At 42.1% G+C, this 24,977-nt stretch overlaps 1 protein-coding gene across 9 annotated transcripts in view; it reads left to right on the top strand.

Annotated features, from left to right (window-relative positions):
- The window catches only part of cux1b (cut-like homeobox 1b), a 207,058-nt gene that overhangs the window by 153,446 nt on the left and 28,635 nt on the right, over positions 1-24,977 (top strand). For 2 of the 9 annotated variants that reach the window (XM_061878189.1, XM_061878197.1), the window contains 12 exons: positions 5,150-5,338; positions 5,408-5,466; positions 7,249-7,291; positions 7,418-7,514; positions 9,666-10,463; positions 12,521-12,604; positions 12,980-13,081; positions 16,846-16,893; positions 17,039-17,583; positions 17,650-17,791; positions 23,090-23,377; positions 23,462-23,650. In XM_061878189.1, the coding sequence (XP_061734173.1) occupies positions 5,150-5,338; positions 5,408-5,466; positions 7,249-7,291; positions 7,418-7,514; positions 9,666-10,463; positions 12,521-12,604; positions 12,980-13,081; positions 16,846-16,893; positions 17,039-17,583; positions 17,650-17,791; positions 23,090-23,377; positions 23,462-23,650 (2,584 nt within the window). The remainder of the gene's footprint in view (positions 1-5,149; positions 5,339-5,407; positions 5,467-7,248; positions 7,292-7,417; positions 7,515-9,665; positions 10,464-12,520; positions 12,605-12,979; positions 13,082-16,845; positions 16,894-17,038; positions 17,584-17,649; positions 17,792-23,089; positions 23,378-23,461; positions 23,651-24,977) is intronic. The other 7 variants (XM_061878190.1, XM_061878193.1, XM_061878192.1 and 4 more) reach the window with 7 other exon arrangements.

The following is a 24,977-nucleotide window of genomic DNA, read 5'->3' as shown; positions in this document are numbered from 1 at the left end:
CACGCTTGTCGTCCGTCCTCAAGGTCGTTAGGAGCGCTTCAGGAGTTGCTGCCTCATGATTGCTTCTGAGAATAATGTCTGAGAGTTGCTCGCATTCTTCTAGTTGCACAACATGGAAGAACTCAACATTGAGTTAGCATAACTCAGCTTTTGTGTTAAATAATTCAACTCAATAGTTGGGTTGTGTTTAGGCCTGGGCGGTATGGCCTTTTTTTTAATATCTGGATATTTTTAGGCCATACACCATATATATCTGGATGTTTTGCCTTAGCCTTGAATGAACACTTGATCAAATCAAATCAACTTTATTTATAAAGTACATTCAACATTTACCACAGGGGGAGCCAAAGTGTTGTACAATGGACAGTTTAAAACAGGGGTCAGGAACCTTTTTGGCTGAGAGAGCCAAAAAGCCAAATATTTTAAAATATATTTCCCTAAGAGCCATATAATATTTTTTTTTAACACTGAACACAACTAAACACGTGCATTTTTAAGTAAGACCAACATTTCTAGAGTATAATAGGTCTCTTATTCTTTGTAATAACATTGTTATTCTGAAGCTAACTGTGGAGGGGGTGTGGCCTGCGGGCCTGCAGCGACAGGTGCGTAGAAGGCCCACCTGGGCCTTGTTATCTAATCACCTGTCGCGCTGTTATAAGCAGCAGCCAGAAGGAGAGACTGGGTTGGGGCTGGACATACAATTGCTGGAAAGCAACTTAGAAACTTATTGAAAAATAAAACAATAATGTAACCCTGAAACAGGCTCTCATGTCGGTGGTTGGGGGTCTGAAGAACCCCCAGGAGGGCAAGCCCCACACTAACCAATAATAAATAAATAACTTCTTACCATTAACGCAACTTTTTGAACAGGTGCGGTAGAAAATGGATGGATGGATTAAAAATGCATGAGAATGTTTTATATTTTGAACATTATTTTTAACACTGTGATTACAAGTGGAATTAAAGCTGCAAGCAGCGTTGGTCGGGTCCGCCTTTGGCCGCTGCCAAGCCCTGGTCTAAGTCAGACCTACATAGAGGTCTTTGTTTCATTTCTCTACGACATTCCTAACAGAAGTTACAAGCAGTTTTGTCTGGGTTTTTTCCTAGGGGGCGCTGGAGCGCAATTTTGACTTTTGGGGTTTGTTTTTTTATTAGATGGCAATTTTCGCCAGTCCTGATATGTGTGTAAAATTTGGTGAGTTTTGAAGCATGTTTAGGGGGTCAAATTGCAGATCAGCGTTTCTGGATGTTGTTGATAAATGGCTTTCGCTTTGCATAGTAGAGCTTTAACTTGCACTTTGAAGCATTTTAAGGGGGTAAATTACAGCTCAAAGAGGCAAAAATGACATTTTTTAGGAATCTTTGCGCAGGGGTTCTTTGAAGGCGCGTAAAATCAAAACTGGAGCAGTAATCAAAACTTTGTTGGATAGTTTTAATCAAAAAGGGTTCAATCCCTCTCCTGTGCGAGTTTGAAGCCGAAACGACAAACGCACTCGGAGGAGTTTACGTTTGAAAAAGTTGACGGGTTTTTACAAAACTTTTATTTTGAAGGGGTAATTTTTTAACTTCCTGTTGATTTTTGCCCAAGGATGTCAATCATCTAAATGTAGGTCTAAGTGAGACCTACATAGAAGTTTTTGTTTCATGTCTTTCCGGCATTCCTACTGGAAGTTAAAAGCAATTTTGTTTGTTTGTGTTTTCTTCCTAGGAGCAGTTTTTGCTGTGTTTTATTCAAAAATTGCGCTAGATCGCATTTATTAATTTTCGGGTTTAGTTTTTTCATTAGATCGCAATTTCTGCCAGTACTGATGTGTGTGCCAAGTTTGGTTAGTTTTGAAGCATTTTAAGGGGGTCAAATTACAGTTCAAAGAGGCAAAAATAGCATTTTTTGCGAAAATGTTGTATTGAAGGGGTTTTTGCCAACTTTTTGTTGATTTTTGCCCGCAAAAGTAAAATTATGAATTGTAGGACCAAGTCAGTTCTACATAGAAGTTTTTGTTTCATGTCTCTACGACATTCCTAACAGAAGTTATGAGCAGTCTGTTGTAGGTTTTTTTCCTAGGGGGCGCTAGCGCGCAATTTTCATTTTTGGTATTTGGTTGCTTAATAACTTGGGAAGGTTTGCTATACCGACGTGTGTGTCAAATTTGGTGAGTTTTGAAGCATGTTAAGGGCGTCAAATTATGGTGCGAAGGTGCGGAATAATAATAAAACACAGCAGTTTCAATAGGGTCCTTGGCCCATTGCAAAAGGTGACAGTATGTGACGTATGAGGTGACAGTATGTGACGTATGATGTGACAGTATGTGACGTATGAGGTGACAGTATGTGACGTATGAGGTGACAGTCTGTGAGGTATGAGGTGACAGTATGTGACGTATGAGGTGACAGTATGTGAGGTATGAGGTGACAGTATGTGAGGTATGAGGTGACAGTACGTGACGTATGAGGTGACAGTATGTGACGTATGAGGTGACAGTATGTGACGTATGAGGTGACAGTATGTGACGTATGAGGTGACAGTATGTGACGCATGAGGTGACAGTATGTGACAGTATGTGACGTATGAGGTGACAGTCTGTGAGGTATGAGGTGACAGTATGTGACGTATGAGGTGACAGTATGTGACGTATGAGGTGACAGTCTGTGAGGTATGAGGTGACAGTATGTGACGTATGAGGTGACAGTATGTCACGTATGAGGTGACAGTATGTCACGTATGAGGTGACAGTATGTGACGTATGAGGTGACAGTATGTGAGGTATGAGGTGACAGTATGTGACGTATGAGGTGACAGTATGTGAGGTATGAGGTGACAGTATGTGAGGTATGAGGTGACAGTATGTGACGTATGAGGTGACAGTATGTGACATATGAGGTGACAGTATGTGAGGTATGAGGTGACAGTATGTGACGTATGAGGTGACAGTATGTGACATATGAGGTGACAGTATGTGACATATGAGGTGACAGTATGTGAGGTATGAGGTGACAGTATGTGACGTATGAGGTGACAGTATGTGACGTGTGTAAGAAGGTGTGCTTGCTGTCTGTGAGAAGGAGAGACAAGAAAGAGTGATAAGAGCCTGAAGTGTAATGCCAGCAGCTAAAAGCAACTGCGTGAGAAGGTATACTCCAATATCACCATATAGTCATTTTCTATATCGCACAGAGACAAACCCGCCATAATCATGTGTTTCGATATATCTCCCAGCCCCAGTTGGGAATAACCCAACATTAAGTTATCATAAGTCAACTTTTTGGTTGAAATAAATTAACCCAAAATGTTGAGTTAAAATACCTCAAAAGAGGGGTTCGTCATTTTCTGAACCAGCTGTCGGGTTAAAATTGGGTTAATTTTTAACCCAACATATTTTAGTGTGCATGAGCAACAAAGGTATTCAAACATGGCATCGTTTGATTTGACCTGCATTCATACCAAACTAATTTAGTCGGTACCTGTAAAAGTACTGAATGAGTAATTGTCATGTACGGTATGGCAAAAAAGTTGCCATTTTAATGTGTCTTCTCCAAGGACAATTCAATAGAAATTACCTTCAGCCCTGCAGTCCATCATGCTGTCTGTGTTAGGACAATCCATTCAGGACATTTTGAATTCCAACATGTTTAATGGTGAAGCAGAACATAATCCTCCTGCTAACCTGGTCGATATGTCACATTTCCAACATGGTAGGAACCCAAACACACCTCTAGAGTGCAATGATGATTGGGCAGCCAAGTATTTCTCCTGATTCCAGATCTGTCCTGGACCTGGTTGAACAACTGCGGGACATACTGAAGCAGAGGCAAAGTAGAAGTGTCCACAGTCATGTCATTAATGGAGGAGTGGAAGAGGTTTCTAGTAACTGCTGACTTCCATGTCCAAGAAGATTGAGGCTGTGGTAGATAACACCGGTACCTGCTAGGTGGCTCCGGGGAAAGACCCAGGACTCGCTGGAAAGACTCTTGTTTCTCAGCTGGCTTGGGAACACCTTGAAGGAGCTGGAAGTAGTGGCTGTATCTGCCAAGGCTGCTTTCCCCGTCACCCAACCTCGGATAAGCGGGCGAAGATGGATAGTTGACAACAATGCTCACACTCTGCACAGCAAAAAGTCAGTGTTCAAAAACAAAAATGAGGGGTATTTGATTTGAAGTAAGCAAAATGATCTGCCAATCAATAGAACAAGAACATTTGGCTTGTCAAGACTTTCCAAAACAAGTTAAATTAGCTAACCTCAATGAACCCCAAAATACTTTAAAATAAGCATATTCTCACTAATGACAAGTGTACTACTAAAATAGTATGTATTTACTATTGTTTCATTGAAAATTAAACAGCAAAGTCCTTTTGGCTGTCATCTGTTTCAATTATGACATACATCCATCCATCCATTTTCTACCGCTTATTCCCTTTTGGGGTCGCTGGCGCCTATCTCAGCTACAATCGGGCGGAAGGCGCAGTACACCGTGGACTTAGATATTGGGTTTCACTATGTAAAGCGCTTTGAGTCACTAGAGAAAAGCCCTATATAAATATAATTCACTTCACTCATATGGTAGTACAGTTATTAGTGAGTATATACGGCGTGGCGCAGTGGGAGAGTGGCCGTGCGCAACCCGAGGGTCCCTGGTTCAATTCCCACCTAGTACCAACCTCGTCACGTCCGTTGTGTCCTGAGCAAGACACTTCACCCTTGCTCCTGATGGGTGCTGGTTAGCGCCTTGCATAGCAGCTCCCTCCATCAGTGTGTGAATGGGTGAATGTGGAAGTAGTGTCAAAGCGCTTTGAGTACCTTGAAGGTAGAAAAGCGCGATACAAGTACAACCCATTTATCATTTATTTGAATGTATATTTGGCTTCATTGATGTTAGCTAATATGACTTGTTTTGCAAAGTCTTGACAAGCCAAATGTTGTTGTTCTATTGGCAGATCATTTTGCTTACTTCAAAGAAAATACCCCTCATTTTTGTATATTTTTTTCATGTTTTTGAACACTGACTTTTTGCAGTGTAGTGCCTGTACATGTGCAATAATAAGAGAGCATTTCTACTTCATGTGCCCTTTCCCCCCCATTTACTAGATATCTGAATACTTATTGTGGCTTGTTTGCTGTCAGATTAAACTACTGTTGTCTTTGTCTCCCAGGAACAGGCAGCAGAGGTGGCATCCCACTCAAGTCTGGAGGCGGAGCTCAGGGCCAAAGAAAGGGAAACCGCACAGCTGGTGGAGGACGTCCAGAGACTGCAGGCCAGCCTGACCAAACTCCGAGAGACCACCAGCACCCAGATCACACAGCTGGAGCAGCAACTCAGCAGCAAGACGGCCGTTCTCAAGGTAGGAGACGTCTCTGCGCGTTTTTAACACATTCTTAAGGACTTTTCAATGTTCTTTATTGATCAACAGGAACTGGAGGAGAAGCTTGAGAAGCAAGCAGACTATGAGGAGGTGAAGAAGGAGTTGGGGTAGGTGAAAATACTTTATTGTGCGTGTGTCAAGTACACTTGCATTTACTGCATGTGCTTGATGCCAGCGGAGTTCACCAAAAGCATGTCCTCGTTCTACAAACCCCGTTTCCATATGAGTTGGGAAATTGTGTTAGATGTAAATATAAACAGAATACAATGATTTGCAAATCCTTTTCAAGCCATATTCAGTTGAATATGCTACAAAGACAACATATTTGATGTTCAAACTCATAAACATTAATTTTCGAATTTGATGCCAGCAAGACATGACAAAGAAGTTGAGAAAGGTGGCAATAAATACTGATAAAGTTGGAGAATGCTCATCAAACACTTATTTGGAACCTCCCACAGGTGTGCAGGCTAATTGGGAACAGGTGGGTGCCATGATTGGGTATAAAAACAGCTTCCCCAAAAAATTATCAGTCTTTCACAAGAAAGGATGGGGCGAGGTACACCCCTTTGTCCACAACTGCGTGAGCAAATAGTCAAACAGTTTAAGAACAACCTTTCTCAAAGTGCAATTGCAAGAAATTTAGGGATTTCAACATCTACGCTCCATAATATCATCAAAAGGTTCAGAGAATCTGGAGAAATCACTCCACGTAAGCGGCATGGCCGGAAACCAACATTGAATGACCGTGACCTTCCATCCCTCAGACGGCACTGTATCAAAAACCGACATCAATCTCTAAAGGATATCACCACATGGGCTCAGGAACACTTCAGAGAACCACTGTCACTAAATACAGTTGGTCGCTACATCTGTAAGTGCAAGTTAAAGCTCTACTATGCAAAGCGAAAGCCATTTATCAACAACATCCAGAAACACCGCCTGCTTCTCTGGGCCCGAGATCATCTAAGATGGACTGTTGCAAAGTGGAAAGGTGTTCTGTGGTCTGACGAGTCCACATTTCAAATTGTTTATGGAAATATTCGACATTGTGTCATGCGGACCAAAGGGGAAGCGAACCATCCAGACTGTTATCCACGCAAAGTGTAAAAGCCAGCATGTGTGATGGTATGGGGGTGCATTAGTGCCCAAGGCATGGGTAACTTACACATCTGTGAAGGCACCATTAATGCTGAAAGGTACATACAGGTTTTGGAACAACATATGCTGCCATCTAAGCGCCGTCTTTTTCACGGACGCCCCTGCTTATTTCAACAAGACAATGCCAAGCCACATTCAACATGTGTTACAACAGCGTGGCTTCGTAAAAAAAGAGTGCGGGTACTTTCCTGGCCCGCCTGCAGTCCAGACCTGTCTCCCATGGAAAATGTGTGGCGCATTATGAAGCGTAAAATAGGACAGTGGAGACCCCGGACTGTTGAAGGACTGAAGCTCTACATAAAACAAGAATGGGAAAGAATTCCACTTTCAAAGCTTCAACAATTAATTTCCTCAGTTCCCAAACGTTTATTGAGTGTTGTCAAAAGAAAAGGTGATGTAACACAGTGGTGAACATGCCCTTTCCCAACTACTTTGGCACACGTTGCAGCCATGAAATTCAAAGTTATTATTTGCAAAAAAATAAAGTTTGAGTTTGAACATCAAATATGTTGTCTTTGTAGCATATTCAACTGAATATGGCTTGAAAAGGATTTGCAAATCATTGTATTCTGTTTATATTTACATCTAACACAATTTCCCAACTCATATGGAAACGGGGTTTCTAGATGAAGATGAGACTTGCATGTGTGCAGCTCCGTTGTTTTCTGCTTTTCACTTTGACCACATGTCGTGTGACATTGTCACCTTGGGTTCATCTCTGTTCTCAGTATTCTGAAGTCAGTGGAGTTTGGAGCATCGGACTCGGCGCAGGTAAACGTGTCTCTTGCTACCTCACTACCACCACATCAATTAGTAGAGGCACATATATAATTAGGAGCATTTAAATTGGCTGGGACAAGGTCATTACTTTTCTTAATCTGCCTTTGTCGTCATTAGGATTCATCCAAACCTCTGGAGGTGTTGTTACTGGAGAGGAACCGCAGTCTTCAGTCGGAGAGTGCCGCACTACGCATAGCCAACACTGAGCTCAGTGGTAAGTTTGAGGTTTTAGGAGGGTCCACCTTTACAGTGTTCCTGGAGGAGGCCACCATGGGGGCTGCAGGTAAGGCTGTGCAGGTGAGGCTGTGCAGGTGTGGCTGCAAGGAAGTACAAGCATCCTGCTTATTTTTCTCTGAGAATACTTGCTGCACCGTACGCTTTTCCAACCGTAAGGCGATGTCATGGCTGCTGTATTCACCCTGCACACAAAGGGAAGCGCTGGTGACAAAATACACCAGCAGGTCAACCTTAGGAGTAATGCAGTCGCACAACTCCACCACACTATGCCCCCCCCCCTTGCATCAGGACCACCGCAACAGTGTTTATGGGTTTGAAATGTCATAGCTTTAGGCTTGAATAGCTGAGCAGCTCTGAATTGATTAACATTCACAGTAAGGGGAGCCTACTGTCTCGCTCAATCATGTTAAGTCTCCATGTTTATGCATTCGAATAATATTGCTCGCTGCGCCTATCCTCAAGATGGATTCTTCTAGTTAAAAAATTGGGGGGTAAAGTAACATGTTTTTATACATTTGCTTTGATTCATGTATATTGGAAAGGTTTGGTCTTTACTCTGAGTCAGAGCAGACCAGACCTGACTTGTCCTTTGGTGATGTGTGTTTCTGTTCTGTTCAGCCATGACTTGTTAAATGCACTAAAGACTTGTTGCTGCACCAGCAGTTGGACAATCAAGTGTTCAGGATCACTCGTCTGCAGGATGGACGGAGATGGACATTATCTGCCTTGACGGCACAGTTTCAATTGTTTTTGTCCTGATTTCTTTTCCCTTCCAGGCTGTGACTTACAAGAAAGGTTGACATCACAAATGCATGGACATTTTGTCTGGGGGGGGGTTGGCAAAAAAGGAAAATTGACTACCGTATTTCCTTGAATTGCCGCCGGGGCGCTAATTTATTTAAAACCTCTTCTCAAGGCATGCGGTAAATTTAGGCCTGCACTTATAAATTTGAGTGTGATGTAAGGATACCATCATGAAAAGCAGATTTAATTAAAAAAAGACGTTATTATGGTCTTACCTTTACTTATAAATGAAGTCCATGCGCAGCTCCTTCTGATCAAAAGCATCGATAACTTGTTTATAGAAGTCTTCCTTATCTTTCTTCAGTTTTAAAAGTCTCTCTGTCTCGATGGAGATCTTCCTTTATTACCTCCTGCTTCCATTGAAAGTCCAGTTTAGAAAACTATTTTATTTTAGATATGTAATCCTCCATGTTAAAAGTGCAAGCGAGAGGAAACAATAAAGGATCGCTGCTCACTCTTGCTGCTTGTTGTCACTTCTTCTGCAGCCGAGTAGTCGCAAGAAGGATCACTAGCGCCCTCTACCACCAGGAGGCGGGAGTCATTTAATGACTCATATTTGACACACGCAGCTACGGTATATTAATAAAACATAGCTGCTTACTGTTCTTTTTAGCATATTCAATAGCTTGGACCTTCAATCCTAGTGAAGTGAAGTGATTTATATTTATATAGCGCTTTTCTCAGGTGACTCAAAGCTTTTTACATAGTGACACCCAATATCTAAGTTCCATTTAAAGCAGTGTGGGTGGCACTGGGAGCAGGTGGGTAGTGTCTTGCCCAAGGACACAACGGCAGTAACTAGGATGGCACAAGCGGGAATTGAACTTGCAACCCTCAAGTTGCTGGCACGGCCACTCTACCAACCGAGCTATGCTGAATAGCTCTTAATCTTATTCCTTTTATGCGATTTCAAATTTTTGAAATCAGCCCTGCTCCATTTAAAAAATAATGACAAGTGTCACTCGTGACGTGACGAGTTTGACCCGGTGGAAATTCTAGGCATATGCTAATTATTTGGCGAAACGAATTTGACCCGGCGGAAATTCTAGACATGCGCTAATAAAAATAATATTTTGCAAAACGAGTTTGACCCGGCGTTAATCCAGAGCCGGCGCTAATGCTAAGCATGCGCTAATTATTTAGCGAAACGAGTTTGACCCGGCAGTAATTCTAAACAGGCACATACTATATACCCGGCGGCAATTCAAGGAAATAGGGTAATTTGGAAAAGACTTAAGTTAATTTCGTGTTTCTTGCCTGTTTTTGGAATCCCTTTTTTGTTGACTCCCCCCATAATGCATGGTGTGTTTGACCTTTCTTGTAGGGTCAGCCGGGCGGAAAGGGTCAGAAGAGAAGACAACCAAGGAGGAAACCAGCAACCCTTCTTCTTCGCCACCTCCTCCCCCTCCTTCTCTTCCTTCCTCCTCGCAGCCTCCCCTATCTCGCGCTCACACAATCGCCCTCAACACCGCCACCACTACCAGCAGCAGCGGGGAGACGCACCCGTTCACTCCAACTGGCATTGGACAGGACTTCTACTCTCCCGTCTTCCCGCTGGTGGGCGGTAAAATGGCTCTGAACTCCTTGATCCAGCGGCAGCTGCTCCAGACCTTCTACTCCAAAGCGTTGCAGGAGTCTTCTGGGATCCCCAGCGGGGCTTTACTGTTCACCCCCTTCACTCCCACCCTCAGCTCCATCCCGACCTCCACCCCCGGCTCCGGCTCTGCCGCCGTCCCTCTGGCCGCCAGCAGCCCCCAGCCGCCCCCGGCCAGCCCGGACATGGGTCCCGTCAACGGGAGCAGCACCGCCGGCAGCGCCCCCTCGCCGTCACCCAGCCACTCTGACGCCACCACGGGGAGTGTTTTGGACGGCGAGGACATGGACACGGCGGAGATTGCCCGGCAGGTGAAAGAGCAGCTGATCAAGCACAACATTGGCCAGCGTGTGTTTGGCCACTACGTGCTGGGACTCTCCCAGGGTTCGGTCAGCGAGATCCTTGCCAGACCAAAGCCTTGGAACAAACTCACCATCCGGGGGAAGGAGCCCTTCCACAAGATGAGGCAGTTTCTGGCCGATGAGCAGAACATCCTTGCCCTGCGCAGCATCCAGGGACGGCAAAGAGGTGATTTGTGCATCTTGTGGCGTGGGTGTATTACAAGCATGTGTGTGTGTGTGTGTGTGTGTGTGTGTGTGTGTGTGAACAGCCCTGCACAGAGCCATTGATCAGCTTGTCGATAAGGAATAGCCTTCAGATTTTTACTTCTCTCTCCCAACTCCCATCCTGCACCACATCAGTGTGTCCTGAATTAGTTCCTGGACACACACATTCGACCCAGGAGCCTCTCCTAGCTATCCTGGTCAATACAGAAACCTTTCACACATCAATAGCATCGATTGGTGGCAACTAGGAGGAGGGCGGAGGTACTGATAACTGCAGCTAGATTCGATTGAGGCCGGGCCTGCTTTTGTTAACGCATCCGGACATTTCCGGATTGAAGGTGGTACAGGAAATAAGGCAAAGTCTACCATCTTGTCTTAATGAAAGTGAGGAGGTGGCAGATAGTAAACAGTCATGATGTCCCACACGTGTGTTTTAGCAGTTCTAGAATGCTGTTGGAGATAGAGCAGCCCCACATGGTGAAGATCAATGTACAAACCCAGTTTCCATATGAGTTGGGAAATTGTGTTAGATGTAAATATAAACAGAATACAATGATTTGCAAATCATTTTCAAGCCATATTCAGTTGAATATGCTACAAAGACAACATATTTGATGTTCAAACTCATAAACTTTTTTTTTTTTGCAAATTATCATTAACTTTAGAATTTGATGCCAGCAACACGTGACAAAGAAGTTGGGAAAGGTGGCAATAAATACTGATAAAGTTGAGGAATGCTCATCAAACACTTATTTGGAACATCCCACAGGTGTGCAGGCTAATTGGGAACAGGTGGGTGCCGTGATTGGGTATAAAAGCAGCTTCCATGAAATGCTAAGTAATTCACAAACAAGGATGGGGCGAGGGTCACCACTTTGTAAAGAAATTGTCGAACAGTTTTAGAACAACATTTCTCAATGAGCTATTGCAAGGAATTTAGGGATTTTACCATCTACGCTCTGTAAAATCATCAAAAGGTTCAGAGAATCTGGAGAAACCACTGCATGTAAGCGATGATATTACACATCAGTGTGTAAAGGATATCACCACATGGGCTCAGGAACACTTCATAAAACCACTGTCAGTAACTACAGTTGGTGGCTACATCTGTAAGTGCAAGTTAAAACTCTACTATGCAAAGCAAAACCCATTTATCAACAACACCCAGGAACGTCGCCGGCTCCGCTGGGCCCGAGCTCATCTAAGATGGACTGATGCAAAGTTGAAAATAATTCTGTGGTCTGATGAGTCCAAATTCAAATTATATTTGGAAACTGTGGACGTGGTGTCCTCCAGAACAAAGAGGAAAATAACCGTCCGGATTGTTATAGGCGCAAAGTGTAAAAGCCAGCATGTGTGATGGTATGGGGGTGCATTAGTGCCCAAGGCATGGGTAACTTACACATCTGTGAAGGCACCATTAATGCTGAAAGGTACATACAGGTTTTGGAGCAACATATGTTGTCATCCAATCGAAAATGTGTGGCGCATTATGAAGCGTAAAATAGGACAGCGGAGACTCCGGACTGTTGAACAACTGAAGCTCTACATAAAACAAGAATGGGAAAGAATTCCACTTTCAAAACTTCAACAATTAGTTTCCTCAGTTCCCAAACGTTTTTTGAGTGTTTTTAAAAGAAAAGGTGATGTAACACAGTGGTGAACATGCCCTTTCCCAACTACTTTGGCACGTGTTGCAGCCATGAAATTCTAAGTTCATTATTACTTGCAAAAAAATAAAGTTTATGAGTTTGAACACCAAATATGTTGTCTTTGTAGCATATTCAACTGAATATGGCTTGAAAAGGATTTGCAAATCATTGTATTCTGTTTATATTTACATCTAACACAATTTCCCAACTCATATGGAAACGGGGTTTGTGTTTCTCCCACCGGCTAACATTTCGCACACCTTCCATTTACTTGCAGTACATCGCAGGGGAGCACATAGAGTAGCTGTTATACCAACAACAAAACACACAAATGCTGTAACATAGTGTGTGGTATTGTTTTTAACAGAGGGCTCAGGCCAGCCCCAGCTTAGCCGAATGTTTCAGGATGTTCCGAAGCGGAGAACCCACTCCAATACAGCTTCACACACAGGTCTGTCCCCTTCACACGCAGATTCTAGCACGTTCTGTCTGTGTGGCATGTTTGTGGAAGGGTGAACTGTGTATCCAGTGTGTGTGTGTTGACTAATTGCCGGTCCAATTAGCATCATTGTGCCTTGATGGCAGCCGCACAGTCGGAATGACCCAGCCAGCATGTGCATCCAGGGACTTTAATGGTAGTTCTGCAGCGGTGTGGCGTGTCGTCTGTTTGCATGCACGGCTCCAAAGGAAGCTCTTTCATTCTAGTTACATTTGTGGTGGGAATGATGTTTCAATAAATATTCTTATCTTTACCCCCATAGTTTGTTTTTGTACTTGGTGATGTGTTCATGTCTCTGTGTTCTCTCGTTTATCTTTCTCTTTCCAGGGAACATCACTGCTCGCATCCGCACTCCAGACGCCGGTTCGGACGAGGCCATCAAGTCCATTCTGGAGCAGGCCAAAAGAGAGCTGCAGGTGCAGAAAGCCGGTGAGTGGGAATCTGTCGTCTCCCATCATGTCCGGGGATGTTTTTGAATACTCTCCTCACTACAAATAGAAGGACAAAAAAGAGGGATATTTTATTTGAACTAAGCCAATAGAACAACAAAATTTTACTTGTAAAAACTTTCCAAAACAAGTAAAATTAAAGCTGCAATCAGCGATGGACGGGACCGCTTGGGCTGCTGCCCCCGTGACCCAAGCCCGGATAAGCAGTAGAAGATGGATGGATGGATTATTAGACAGAGAAAAAGTTGTATAAACATGTGTTATACATCAGTCTCATAGTAATAACAGTTATAAAGTGGCTTGGGTATTTTATAAGAACGCCTTAGTGCCGCCATTTTGAGACTAATGCATGGTGAATGTAATGCAGGTGTTGTATTAAAATGGGAATAGCAAACTTCCTGTTGATTTTAGCCGGGAGTTGTCAGTGGATGAAATATAGGTCTAACTGAGACCTACATAGTGTTTTTTGTTTCATGTTTCCACGACATTCCTACAGGAAGTTACATACAGTTTTGTCTGTGTGTTCTTCCTAGGGCGCGTGAGAGCGCAATTTTGAGTTTTGGTTTTTTGATTGGATCGCAGTTTTCGCCAGTCCTGATGTGTGTGTCAAATTTGGTGAGTTTTGAAGCATGTTAAGGGGTTCAAATTACAGCTCAAAGAGGCAGCGGTATAATAATAAAGAATGATTAAAGCTGCAAGCAGCGATGGACGGGACCGCTTGGGCTGCTGCCCCCGCGACCCAAGCCCGGATAAGCAGTAGAAGATGGATGGATGGATTATTAGACAGAGAAAAAGTTGTATACACATGTGTTATACATCAGTCTCATAGTAATAACAGTTGTAAAGTGGCTTGGGCATTTTATAAGGACGCCTTGGTGCCGCCATTTTGAGACTCTAATGCATGGTGAATGTAATGCAGTTGTTGTCTAAAATGGGAATAGCAAACATCCTGTTGATTTTAGTTGGGGGCGGTCAGTGTATGAAATATAGGTCTCAGTGAGACCTATATTGAGGTTTTTGTTTCATGTCTGTATGACAGTCCTACAGTCTTGTCTGAGAAGAAGGCTGCCATTTTGTGACAAAAGCAGCAGCGCAATGGTTCTTTGCGGGCTCATAAAATCCAAACCAGGATAGTAATTAAAAATCTTTCTTTAACGTTTAATCAGAAGGGTTCAATCTCTCTTCTGTGCTTTTTTGAGGCCGAAACAACAAACGGCCTCAGAGGAGATAATGTTTGAAAAAAAGCAACATTTTTTAGCCAACTTTTGTATTGAAATGGGAATAGCAAACTTCCTGTTGATTTTAGCCGGGGGGGTCTCAATGGATGAAATCTAGGTCTAAGTGAGACCTACATAGTTGTTTTTGTTTCATGTTTCTACGACATTCCTACTGGAAGTTACAGACAGTTTTGTCTGTATTTTCTTCCTAGGGGCGCTAGAGCGCAATTTTGAGTAGTTTTTTTTTTTTTATTAGATCGCAATTTTGTCCTGATGTATGTGTCAAATTTGGTGAGTTTTGAAGCATGTTTAGGGGGTCAAATTACAGCTCAAAGAGGCGGCGGTATAATAATAAGGAATAATAATAAAACCTTAGAAATTCAATAGGGTCCTCTGTCCCTAATAAGACGCTCCAGAGTATAAGTCTCTCCGGAGTATAAGTCGCACCTGCCGAAAATGCATAATAAATAAGGAAAAAAAAAAACATATATAAGTCGCACTGGAGTATAAGTCGCATTTTTGGGGGAAATTTATTTGATAAAATCCAACAGCAAGAATAGACATTTGAAAGGCAATTTAAACTAAATAAAGAATAGTGAAGAACAGGCTGAATAAGTGTAGGTTATATGAGGCATAAATAAGCAACTGCTATGTTAACCTAACATATTATGGTAAGAGTCATTCAAATAACTATAACATATAGAACATACAATCTGTCACTCCTAATCTAGTCCCTTACGTGAATGAGATAAATAATATTATTTGATATTTTACGGTAATGTGTTAATAATTTCACACATAAGTCGCTCCTGAGTATAAGTCGCACCCCCGGCCAAACTATGAAAAAACTGTGACTTATAGTCCGAAAAATATGGTACCAATTTTCTATTGTTTCATTGAAAATAAAACAGCAAAGTCCATTTGGCTGTCATCCGTTTTAATTATGAGACACAATTATGTCAAAGTCATGTTTTTTTTCTTTTTTACATGCTTGAAATAAGAAATGATTAGTAGTTTTCTACTTGTGAGTGTTGATGACACAGCTTTGCAACACTTGATGTTCTACTTTCAAGCATGTTTTACTCAATATAGGTCATCACATCTCAGCAACAAGCTGGAATATCTTACTGACATCATTTAGGACCAAAACCCTTAGAACAGGGGTGTCCAAAGTGTGGCCATCATTCTAAAAATACTAAAAAGAAATGTTTTTTTTAAACAATAAAAAGTGGAATAAAAGAGCAAATTGGTGAAATGCAAAGAGAAAAAGTTGCATTGTTGACTCTAATAACAGCATTTTTAAAATAATTTCTCCAAAAATAATAATTAACAAAAATCAATGTTGCTATAAATTATTGATTGATTTAAGGACAAAAAGGATATCAGTACAACAAACATAAATATGAAAATTAGAAAAAAATATTTCCATATAATTGTATACTAATACTAATCATACAAATTATACTATTGAGTGTTATTATAAATATACTAAACCAATTACAATATATATTTTTTTCTGAAGCTGATATAGAGATTTAAGTGTTGAATGAAAAATTTGTAAAAAGTAAAAAAAAAGCATGACCTTTTTATGACTGGGGCACTTTTGGATCCCCAAAGATTTCAGTGGAATTTAATAACTGTCCTTGCTAAAAAAAAAAATAATAATAATAATAATACATTTTTAAAAATCGAAAAAAATTTGCTATTAATTATTGACCTATTTAGTGAAATGTGAAGTGAATTATATTTATATAGCACTTTTTCTCAAGCGACTCAAAGCGCTTTACATAGTGACACCAAATATCTAAGTTACATTTAAAGCAGTGTGGGTGGCACTGGGAGCAGGTGGGTAAAGTGTCTTGCCCAAGGACACAACGGCAGTGACTAGGATGGCACAAGCGGGAATCGAACCTGCAACCCTCAAGTTGCTGGCACGGCCACTCTACCAACCGAGCTAGGGATCCAATAACTTCACATTAAATATTTCACTTTGAAAATCTTTTTTTGGAAAATTATTGTATATTTTGTATTTTGCCTCAAAAAATAGGATTTCCACAAAAATCTCGTAAAAAGTAAAAAAAAAAAATTAAGTAGAATTAGCGATTCAAGGGTTTTATGAAAAAAATGATATATGACGTGGGGCGGCATAGCTCGGTTGGTAGAGTGGCCGTGCCAGCAACTTGAGGGTTGCAGGTTCGATTCCCGCTTCTGCCATCCTAGTCACTGCTGTTGTGTCCTTGGGCAAGACACTTTACCCACCTGCTCCCAGTGCCACCCACACTGCTTTAAATGTAACTTAGATATTGGGTGTCACTATGTAAAGAGCTGTGAGTCACTAGAGAAAAAGCGCTATATAAATATAATTCACTTCACTTATTTTGAACCTTTTTTAAGACTGAAACCCTTTGGGGTCCCTACGACCTAACTTGAGGGAGCCCCAACAATTAAAAAAAGAAAAAGTGTATCTTGTATTGGTTTTGAAAGTGAAAAAATGTCAACCTGGCCGCTGCGTTCTTTGATTTTTCAGTGTGCGGCCCTCGGTGGAAAAAGTTTGGACACCCCTGCCTTAAAACAAGTAAAAGACTCTTAATGTAAAATCTGCTTAATGAGAAAAATGATCTTATCAGACAGAAAAATAAGCAAATATCAGCCTCATTTGACATATTTCATCTTACTTAGATTTCACTTTTTGCAGCGCTCACATGACTTTTCTCCTTCAGCAGATTTGTCCCAGGTGCAGCCCTCGTACGCGGGCCTCAAAGGAGGAGGTTGCAGCAGCATGGGAGGCGGCAGTGGCTCAGATGAGGCCATTCGCTCCATCCTGGAACAAGCTCGCAGAGAGATGGAGGCCCAGCAGGCCGCCTTGGAGCCCATCCTCAAAGCCTCATCTTCCTCATCCTCCCTCGGGTCCTTGTCTCAGAGAGACTTCATGAGCTCGCCGCTCACTGCTCCCCTCCCCCCTTACAACCCTCTCGCGCTCTCCCTCAAGAAGCCGACCAGCTCCCTGTTGTCCTCCCCGTCCTCCCCGTCGCCGGTCTTGGACTTCAGCTCCAGCATCAAGAAGGAAGCTCGCTCTTCTCTGGGCGTGGACGCCTCAATGGACGGAGCTCTCAGGCAGAGTCGGAGCTCCGAGGGCTCAGCGCGCTCGGGCAGCGGTGCTGGAGGAGTGGGTTACTGGAGGGAGCAGTGGTGGAGCAGCATGCACACGGACCACCGCAGGCCCGCAGCTGGAGACGAGAACCACAACCAGGAGGACTCCAAAGAGGTGAACTGAAGTTGATTCTCTTTACCGCCTTCTGTTTGCACCACTGCTAATAGTTCCGTGCTGCAGGGAATACTGAGTGACGGTCTGTCTCGGAACAAGTCCTGGAACAAACAGAACCAGAGGAACCGGGAGCCGTACCTGCGCATGCAGCCGTGGCTCAACGGAGACCAGGGACAGAACGCACACATCCAGCCAGCTCAGAACCAAGGTACACGAATCCACATCAGAGTATGCATGCAAGCAGGTTCCTTTGGGCTTGATTCCAGTTCTTGGCAAGTTGCTAGACCAGGGGTCACCAACACGCTGCCCGTAAGGACCAGATGAGTCGCCCGCTGGCCTGTTCTAAAGATAGCTCAAATAGCAGCACTTACCAGTGAGCTGCCTCTATTTTTTAAATTGTATTTATTTACTAGCAAGCTGGTCTCGCTTTAATCGACATTTTTAATTCTAAGAGAGACAAAACTGAAATAGAATTTGAAAATCCAAGAAAATATTTTAAAGACTTGGTCTTCACTTGTTTAAATAAATTCATTTATTTTTTTACTTTGCTTCTTATTACTTTTAGAAAGACAATTTTAGAGAAACATTTCAACCTTAAAAATGATTTTAGGATTTTTAAACACATATACCTTTTTACCTTTTAAATTCCTTCCTCTTTTTTCCTGACAATTTAAATCAATGTTCAAGTACATTTATCTTTTTTATTGTAAAGAATAATAAATACATTTTAATTTAATTCTTCATTTTAGCTTCTGTTTTTTCGACAAAGAATATTTGTGAAATATTTCTTCAAACTTCCATCCATTTCTACCGCTTATTCCCTTCTGGGGTCGCGGGGGGCGCCGGCGCCTATCTCAGCTACAATCGGGCGGAAGGCGGGGTACACCCTGGACAAGTCGCCACCTCATCACATGGCCAACACAGATAGACAGACAACATTCACACACTAGGGACCATTTAGTGTTGCCAATCAACCTATCCCCAGGTGCATGTCTTTGGAGGTGGGAGGGGCCTATCCCCAGGTGCATGTCTTTGGAGGTGGGAGGGGCCTATCCCCAGGTGCATGTCTTTGGAGGTGGGAGGGGCCTATCCCCAGGTGCATGTCTTTGGAAGTGGGAGGAAGCCGGAGTACCCGGAGGGAACCCACGCAGTCACGGGGAGAACATGCAAACTCCACACAGAAAGATCCCGAGCCTGGATTTGAACCCAGGACTGCAGGAACTTTGTATTGTGAGGCAGACGCACCAACCCCTCTTCCACCGTGAAGCCTTTCAAACTTATTATGATTAAAATTCTGGCAAATCTAGAAAATCAAATTTAAATCTTATTTCAAAGTCTTTTGAATTTCTTTTAAAATTTGTGTTGTGGTAAATCTAGAAGAAATAATGAGTTGTCTTTGTTAGAAATATAGCTTGGTCCAATTTGTTATATATTCTAACAAAGTGCAGATTGGATTTTAACTTATTTAAAACATGTCATCAAAATTCTAAAATTAATCTTAACCAGGAAAAATGACTAATGATGTTCCATAAATTATTGTTTTAATTTTTTCAAAAAACTTTCTCTTCTTTTTTGCAGTTGAATTTTGAATTTTAAAGAGTCGAAATTGAAGATAAACTATGTTTCAAAATTTAATTTTAATTTTTTTTGTTTTTTCCTCTTTTAAACCGTTCAATTAAGTGTTTTTTCATCATTTATTCTCTATCCTTGCCCTTATAAACAATAACAGTGCAATACGTTTTCATAACATGGTCACTACTGCCTACTTTGTCTTGTTATATTCTTATTTTACTGTTATATTTTTATTCCCATTGTTGCTTTTTAGTTTTTATTCTCATTGTAATATTTGTCTTTTTTGTTTCCACTTAAACCCCCATTATTTACTTTTATTTCAATTGATCTCAACTCTGTACACTGCTGCTGGAATTTAAATTTTCCTGAAGGAACTCACCTGAAGGAATCAATAAAGTACTATCTATCTATCTATCTATGTATTATGTGGGCTCTACCGAGGATGTCGTTGTGGTTTGTGCAGCCCTTTGAGACACTTGTGGTTTAGGGCTATATAAATAAACATTGATTGATTGATGATTGACAAAAAAAACTTCGGTAAAAGGAAAAAAATGTACGACGGAATGACAGACAGAAATACCCATGTATATAGATTTATTTATTAAAGGTAAATTGAGCAAATTGGCTATTTCTGGCAATTTATTTAAGTGTGTATCAAACTGGTAGCCCTTGGCATGAATCAGTACCCCAGAAGTAGCTGTTGGTTTCAAAAAGGTTGGTGACCCCTGCTCTATACTGTCCTGCCCGTCCATCCCTCCATCACATCCCCCAGCCCCTCCCCCCACCCCCCGTCCTGGGTGCTGTGGCAGTGTCAGCCAGCAAGCTGCTGGTTTGTCATGTCATAGACAAGTTAGTGTTGCGGCGCCAGATGGCAGGCCTGTGTGTGCGTGTCTGTGTTTCTCTCTGGGGGTGTAAACAGCAGCTAATGTACACTGACAGCTCCTCATGACTGCTCTCTTCCAGCCTGCTGAGCTGCACAGCAGAACTACACAGGCAGATGAAGGAAGGAGCAGGAAGCCAAAAAAGTGTCAAACTCTAAACTTAAACACCTTTGCTGTGTGTTAAATAGGAATTAGATTTTAATGACTCAAAGCCTGCAGGACAGGGGGATAGAATTGTTTTTGTGCATGCAATGTCTTATGTCAGGGGCCTCAAAGTCAATTCACCTGGGGGCCACTGGACGCAGAGTCTGGGCCGCGAGAGAAGATTTCTTCTAGGGATGCACCGATTAATCGGTAACCGAATATATTCGGCCGAATATGGCAAAAAAAGCCACATTCGGCCTTCGGTGGAATGAGTTAAAAACAAGGCCGAATAGTGGAGTGTGACGCAATTTTTAGACGCGGTGACGCAATCAACCATCGTGCAGTGTTAAATTTAAATTGTTTTATACATAGTTAGTTTCCTTCTTTTTATTCTGAAGCTGAAGTACTGTTATTGACAAATCTGTTCTGGCCTGGGATATGTTGTGTACCTGTATAAGTGTATGAGGTTACAAGCACACACTTATTGAGATTTAGTGGGGCCTCTGTTTACATTATTAGCCTGTTGTGTAGGCTACCTGTATAAGTGTATGAGGTTACAAGCACACACTTAATTGAGATTTATTTGAGCCTTCTGTTTACATTATTAGCATATCTACTGTGGCTAAGCAGACTTTTGCCAAAAGGACAATAATTCATTTGTTGTGGGTTTATCCACTTTAATGCACTTTGTTTTTTTTTTTGGAATGCATGTTTTGTTTGAAGGCCTAATATAAATGAAAAACTGTGCTTTTTTTTTGAAAAGCAAAGGCTACTGGAATATTAAAAAATGTCAATATTCAATGAAAATTTACTTTATTTGAAAAACATGCCTAAACATTTATTCTAGGCTATTTATGCAATATAAAAAAGTTGTAAAAAACTGCATTTATTATTCGGTATTTGGTATTCGGCCTTCGGCCAAGCGCTCAAATTTTATTCGGTTTCGGACACAAATTTTCATTTCGGTGCATCCCTAATTTCTTCAAAAAAATATTGCGTACTCTTCAGCATGTCGAGTTGTATAATGACGTTTCAAATTGTATCACTTGTGCAAATAAGACACGTCGGGCGCTGCTGTGCTCCATCCATCCATTTACTACCGCTTATTCCGCTTCCTCCCACCTCCAAAGACATGCACCTGGGGATAGGCCCCTCCCACCTCCAAAGACATGCACCTGGGGATAGGTTGTTTGGCAACACTAAATGGTCCCTAGTGTGTGAATGTTGTCTGTCTATCTGTGTTGGCCCTGCGATGAGGTGGCGACTTGTCCAGGGTGTACCCCGCCCTCCGCCCGATTGTAGCGGAGATAGGCGCCAGCGCCCCCCGTGACCCCGAGAGGGAATAAGCGGCTGCTGTGCTCAACAAAATAATATTGCATCTCCCACTTTTCCTGGAATTGTCTTTGCACATCACTCTCCCTTCTCTTCACTGCAGGCTTTCAAAAAGACATGTTTGGGGTTGTGGAATATTTTTGTATTTAGCCCGCGCACGGAGAATGTTATTTCCGCAATTTATGTCGTTTCGCTGTCAGTGGATAATAGTATCGGGGTAGCAAGCGCAAAAAAGTTAGGGCTCCCGGAGTGTTGTCTGGTAGAAATATATGTACCGTATTTTTCGGATTAGAAATCGCACCGGCTGTTCATAATCTAAGGGGGTGTAGTATCTTTAATATTCCAACAGTAAGAACTACCAGGAAAAGTTTGTGTGTGTCTGTGCGTGGAGTGAAACTTTGGAACGGATTGGATGTGGGGCTCAATCAATGTCCAAATGTCCATCAGTTCAAAACAAGATTAAAAAAAATCCACTTTTAACCACTAATATCACAGTCAAAAGGAAAGCTTGTTCCCATAGGCACCATAAATTGTTAATAATGTTTAGACAAAAGTGTATATTATATATACAATTATATGTATAGTATTTATATATATATGTGTGTGTATGAGGGACGTATGTGTATTTTGGGTATATGCATTTGTGTATGTATGTGATTATGTGTGTATGTATGTATGTATATATGTATATGTATGTATATATATGTGTATGTATATATATATATAAATATAAATATGTAAATTGTATGTGTGTGTATATGTGTGTGTATGTAAGTGTGTGTGAATTTAAATGTATCATATATAGAGGTGGCGACTTGTCCAGGGTGTACCCCGCCTTCCGCCCGATTGTAGCTGAGATAGGCGCCAGCGCCCCCCGCGACCCCAAAAGGGAATAAGCGGTAGAAAATGGATGGATGGATATATAGATAATATATAGCATCTACGCAGCAACCACTGAACTGAATTATATTATATATATTATTGTATTATATATTGTATATATATATTGTATATGTACAGGGGTGGGACCTAATAAGTTTACTTCTTCCCACTCCCTTTTGAGCCAATCTTGACATCTACAAAAGATTAGTCACATGTAATGTTTTCAATGTAGGTGTAAAAATAATGTATTGATATATTTCTTTTGTATTTTATGTCATTCTCTTGTTTTGTTTGCATGGCTCAAAATAAACCATTCATTCATTCATTCATTCATTCATACATGGCTCTCTCAGCCAAAAAGGTTCCCGACCCCTGGTGTGAGGCAATGCAAATTAAACAATAAAAAAAACAAATAACGGTTCGAATTGGTCCAGGTTATCGGGGACTGTTATTACTGATGGACAGGCGTGCAGCCGGGAACGGAAGAAAACCCTCGTCTCCATGGCAACGTCTCTGTCGCGTTAACTCACTTGCCGCTTTTCCACTAACGCAGGGGTAGGCAGCCCAGAACGTTGAAAGAGCCATTTTGGACGCAAATACCAACGCCGTCGAGCGCCATTCATATAAAACTTGCAGGCCTTGTGTCTGAGTCCCCTGTCTTATGTGGCGTTCTCCTCCCTCTTTTCCACCATCAGAGGGTACTCCCAAGACATCCGCAAGCTGCAGCCCCGCCCCAGAGTCACCTCTCAGCTCAGCTGAAGAGTCCGTCAACGGTCTGGCAGGAGATCTGCTTACATCGCAGTCGTCTGGTCTCAAGCCCAGCTCTGAAGATCCCACATGTGGAGACTCTCAGCCCGGCACCCCGCTGCCAATACCGGGCCACTCGGGTCTAAGCATTCAGGAGATGGTTGCAATGTCTCCTGAACTGGATACGTACGCAATTACCAAGAAGGTGAAGGAGGTGCTGACCGACAACAACCTTGGTAAAACATACTGAAAGTACATTCCTGCATTTCGTAGCTTTGCTCCCGCTTAAGTAGGCCATTTCTGCCCTTTTTTGTAACCAGGTCAGCGTCTGTTCGGGGAGACTATCCTGGGTCTGACACAAGGTTCCGTCTCAGACCTGCTGGCCAGACCCAAACCCTGGCACAAGCTCAGCCTGAAGGGTAGGGAGCCCTTTGTGCGCATGCAGCTCTGGCTGCAGGACCCGCACAGTGTGGAGAAACTCATGGACATGAAGCGGCTGGAGAAGAAAGGTGTGTATGCAAGTGAGCGCCGCTTATAGATGCCTTTAGATTTTGAAAGAGTGGGAAAGGAAAAATCTTGCCATGCGTGTTAGTTTGATAAATGCACGGAGATGAAAGCCCTTTGAATTCCACACGGACGTCTGCACAGTCGATATCCTTTGTGCAGGACCGCCAAGCATGTTGTGCGGATCACAGTCATCTTGGTGTGATGTCAGTAGCAATCAGGACGGCAGACATCACACACTGGATGAGATGTGACAGCTCGGGGACCGCCGCGGGCCTGCTTACTCACACTCATCAGCACGCCTCTTCATCATTGTCATCATCCTAATAATCAGCAGTCTATAAACTTGTAGTTTTAATCTTTGCTCATCCCCGAGATCGGTGTTTTTCAACCAACGTCAGATGAGATGATCTAATTTCACCTATTTGGGTTAAAAATATTTTTGGCAAAGCAGTAATTCTAGTCTGCAAACGATGTGTTGTTGTTGAGTGTCAGTGCTGTCTAGAGCTCGGCAGAGTAACCGGGAATGAAATGATTAACGTGGACCCCGACTTAAACAAGCTGAAAAACTTATTGGGGTGTTACCATTTAGTGGTCGATTGTACGGAATATGTACTGTACTGTGCAATCTACTAATAAAAGTATCAATCAATCAATCAATCAATCAAAACCGTGTAATACACTTCAATATCAGTAGGCGGCAGCAGATAGCTAATTGCTTTGTAGATGTCGGGAGGCAGCGTGAAGGTAAAAAGGTGGATGATGCTTAAACCAAAAATAAACAAAAGATGAGAAAAGGCATTGAAGCTTAGAGAAAACAAAACTAAACTGGCTACAAAGTCAACAAAAACAGAATGCTGGACGACATCAAAGACTTACTGTGGAGGAAAGACAATGTACATCCGAACATGACAATCAACAATGTTCCTAATAAGAACGATAAAAACAACTGAAGATATTCTCGATTGCTAAAACAAAGTAGATGCGGGAAATATCGCTCAAAGGAAGACATGAAAACTGCTACAGGAAAATACCAAAAAAAGAGAAAAGCCACCAAAATAGGAGCACAAGACAAGAAGTAAAAGACTACGCACAGGAAAACAGTAAAAAAGTCCAAATAAGTTAGGGTAAGGCTGGGCGATACAACCTTTTTTTTAATATCTCGATATGTTTAGGCCACATCGCGATACAGCATATTTATCTGGATATGTTGCCTTAGCCTTGAATGAAGACTTGATGCATATAATGACAGCAGTATGATGATTCTATGTGTCTACATTCAAACATTCTTCTTCATACTGCATTCATATATGCTACTTTTAAACTTTCATG

The sequence above is a fragment of the Nerophis ophidion genome, linkage group LG18, assembly GCF_033978795.1.
Source record: "Nerophis ophidion isolate RoL-2023_Sa linkage group LG18, RoL_Noph_v1.0, whole genome shotgun sequence".
Classification (NCBI taxonomy): domain Eukaryota; kingdom Metazoa; phylum Chordata; class Actinopteri; order Syngnathiformes; family Syngnathidae; genus Nerophis; species Nerophis ophidion.
Note: the sequence above shows the minus strand (reverse complement) of the source record. Positions and strands in the feature narration are given on the sequence as shown.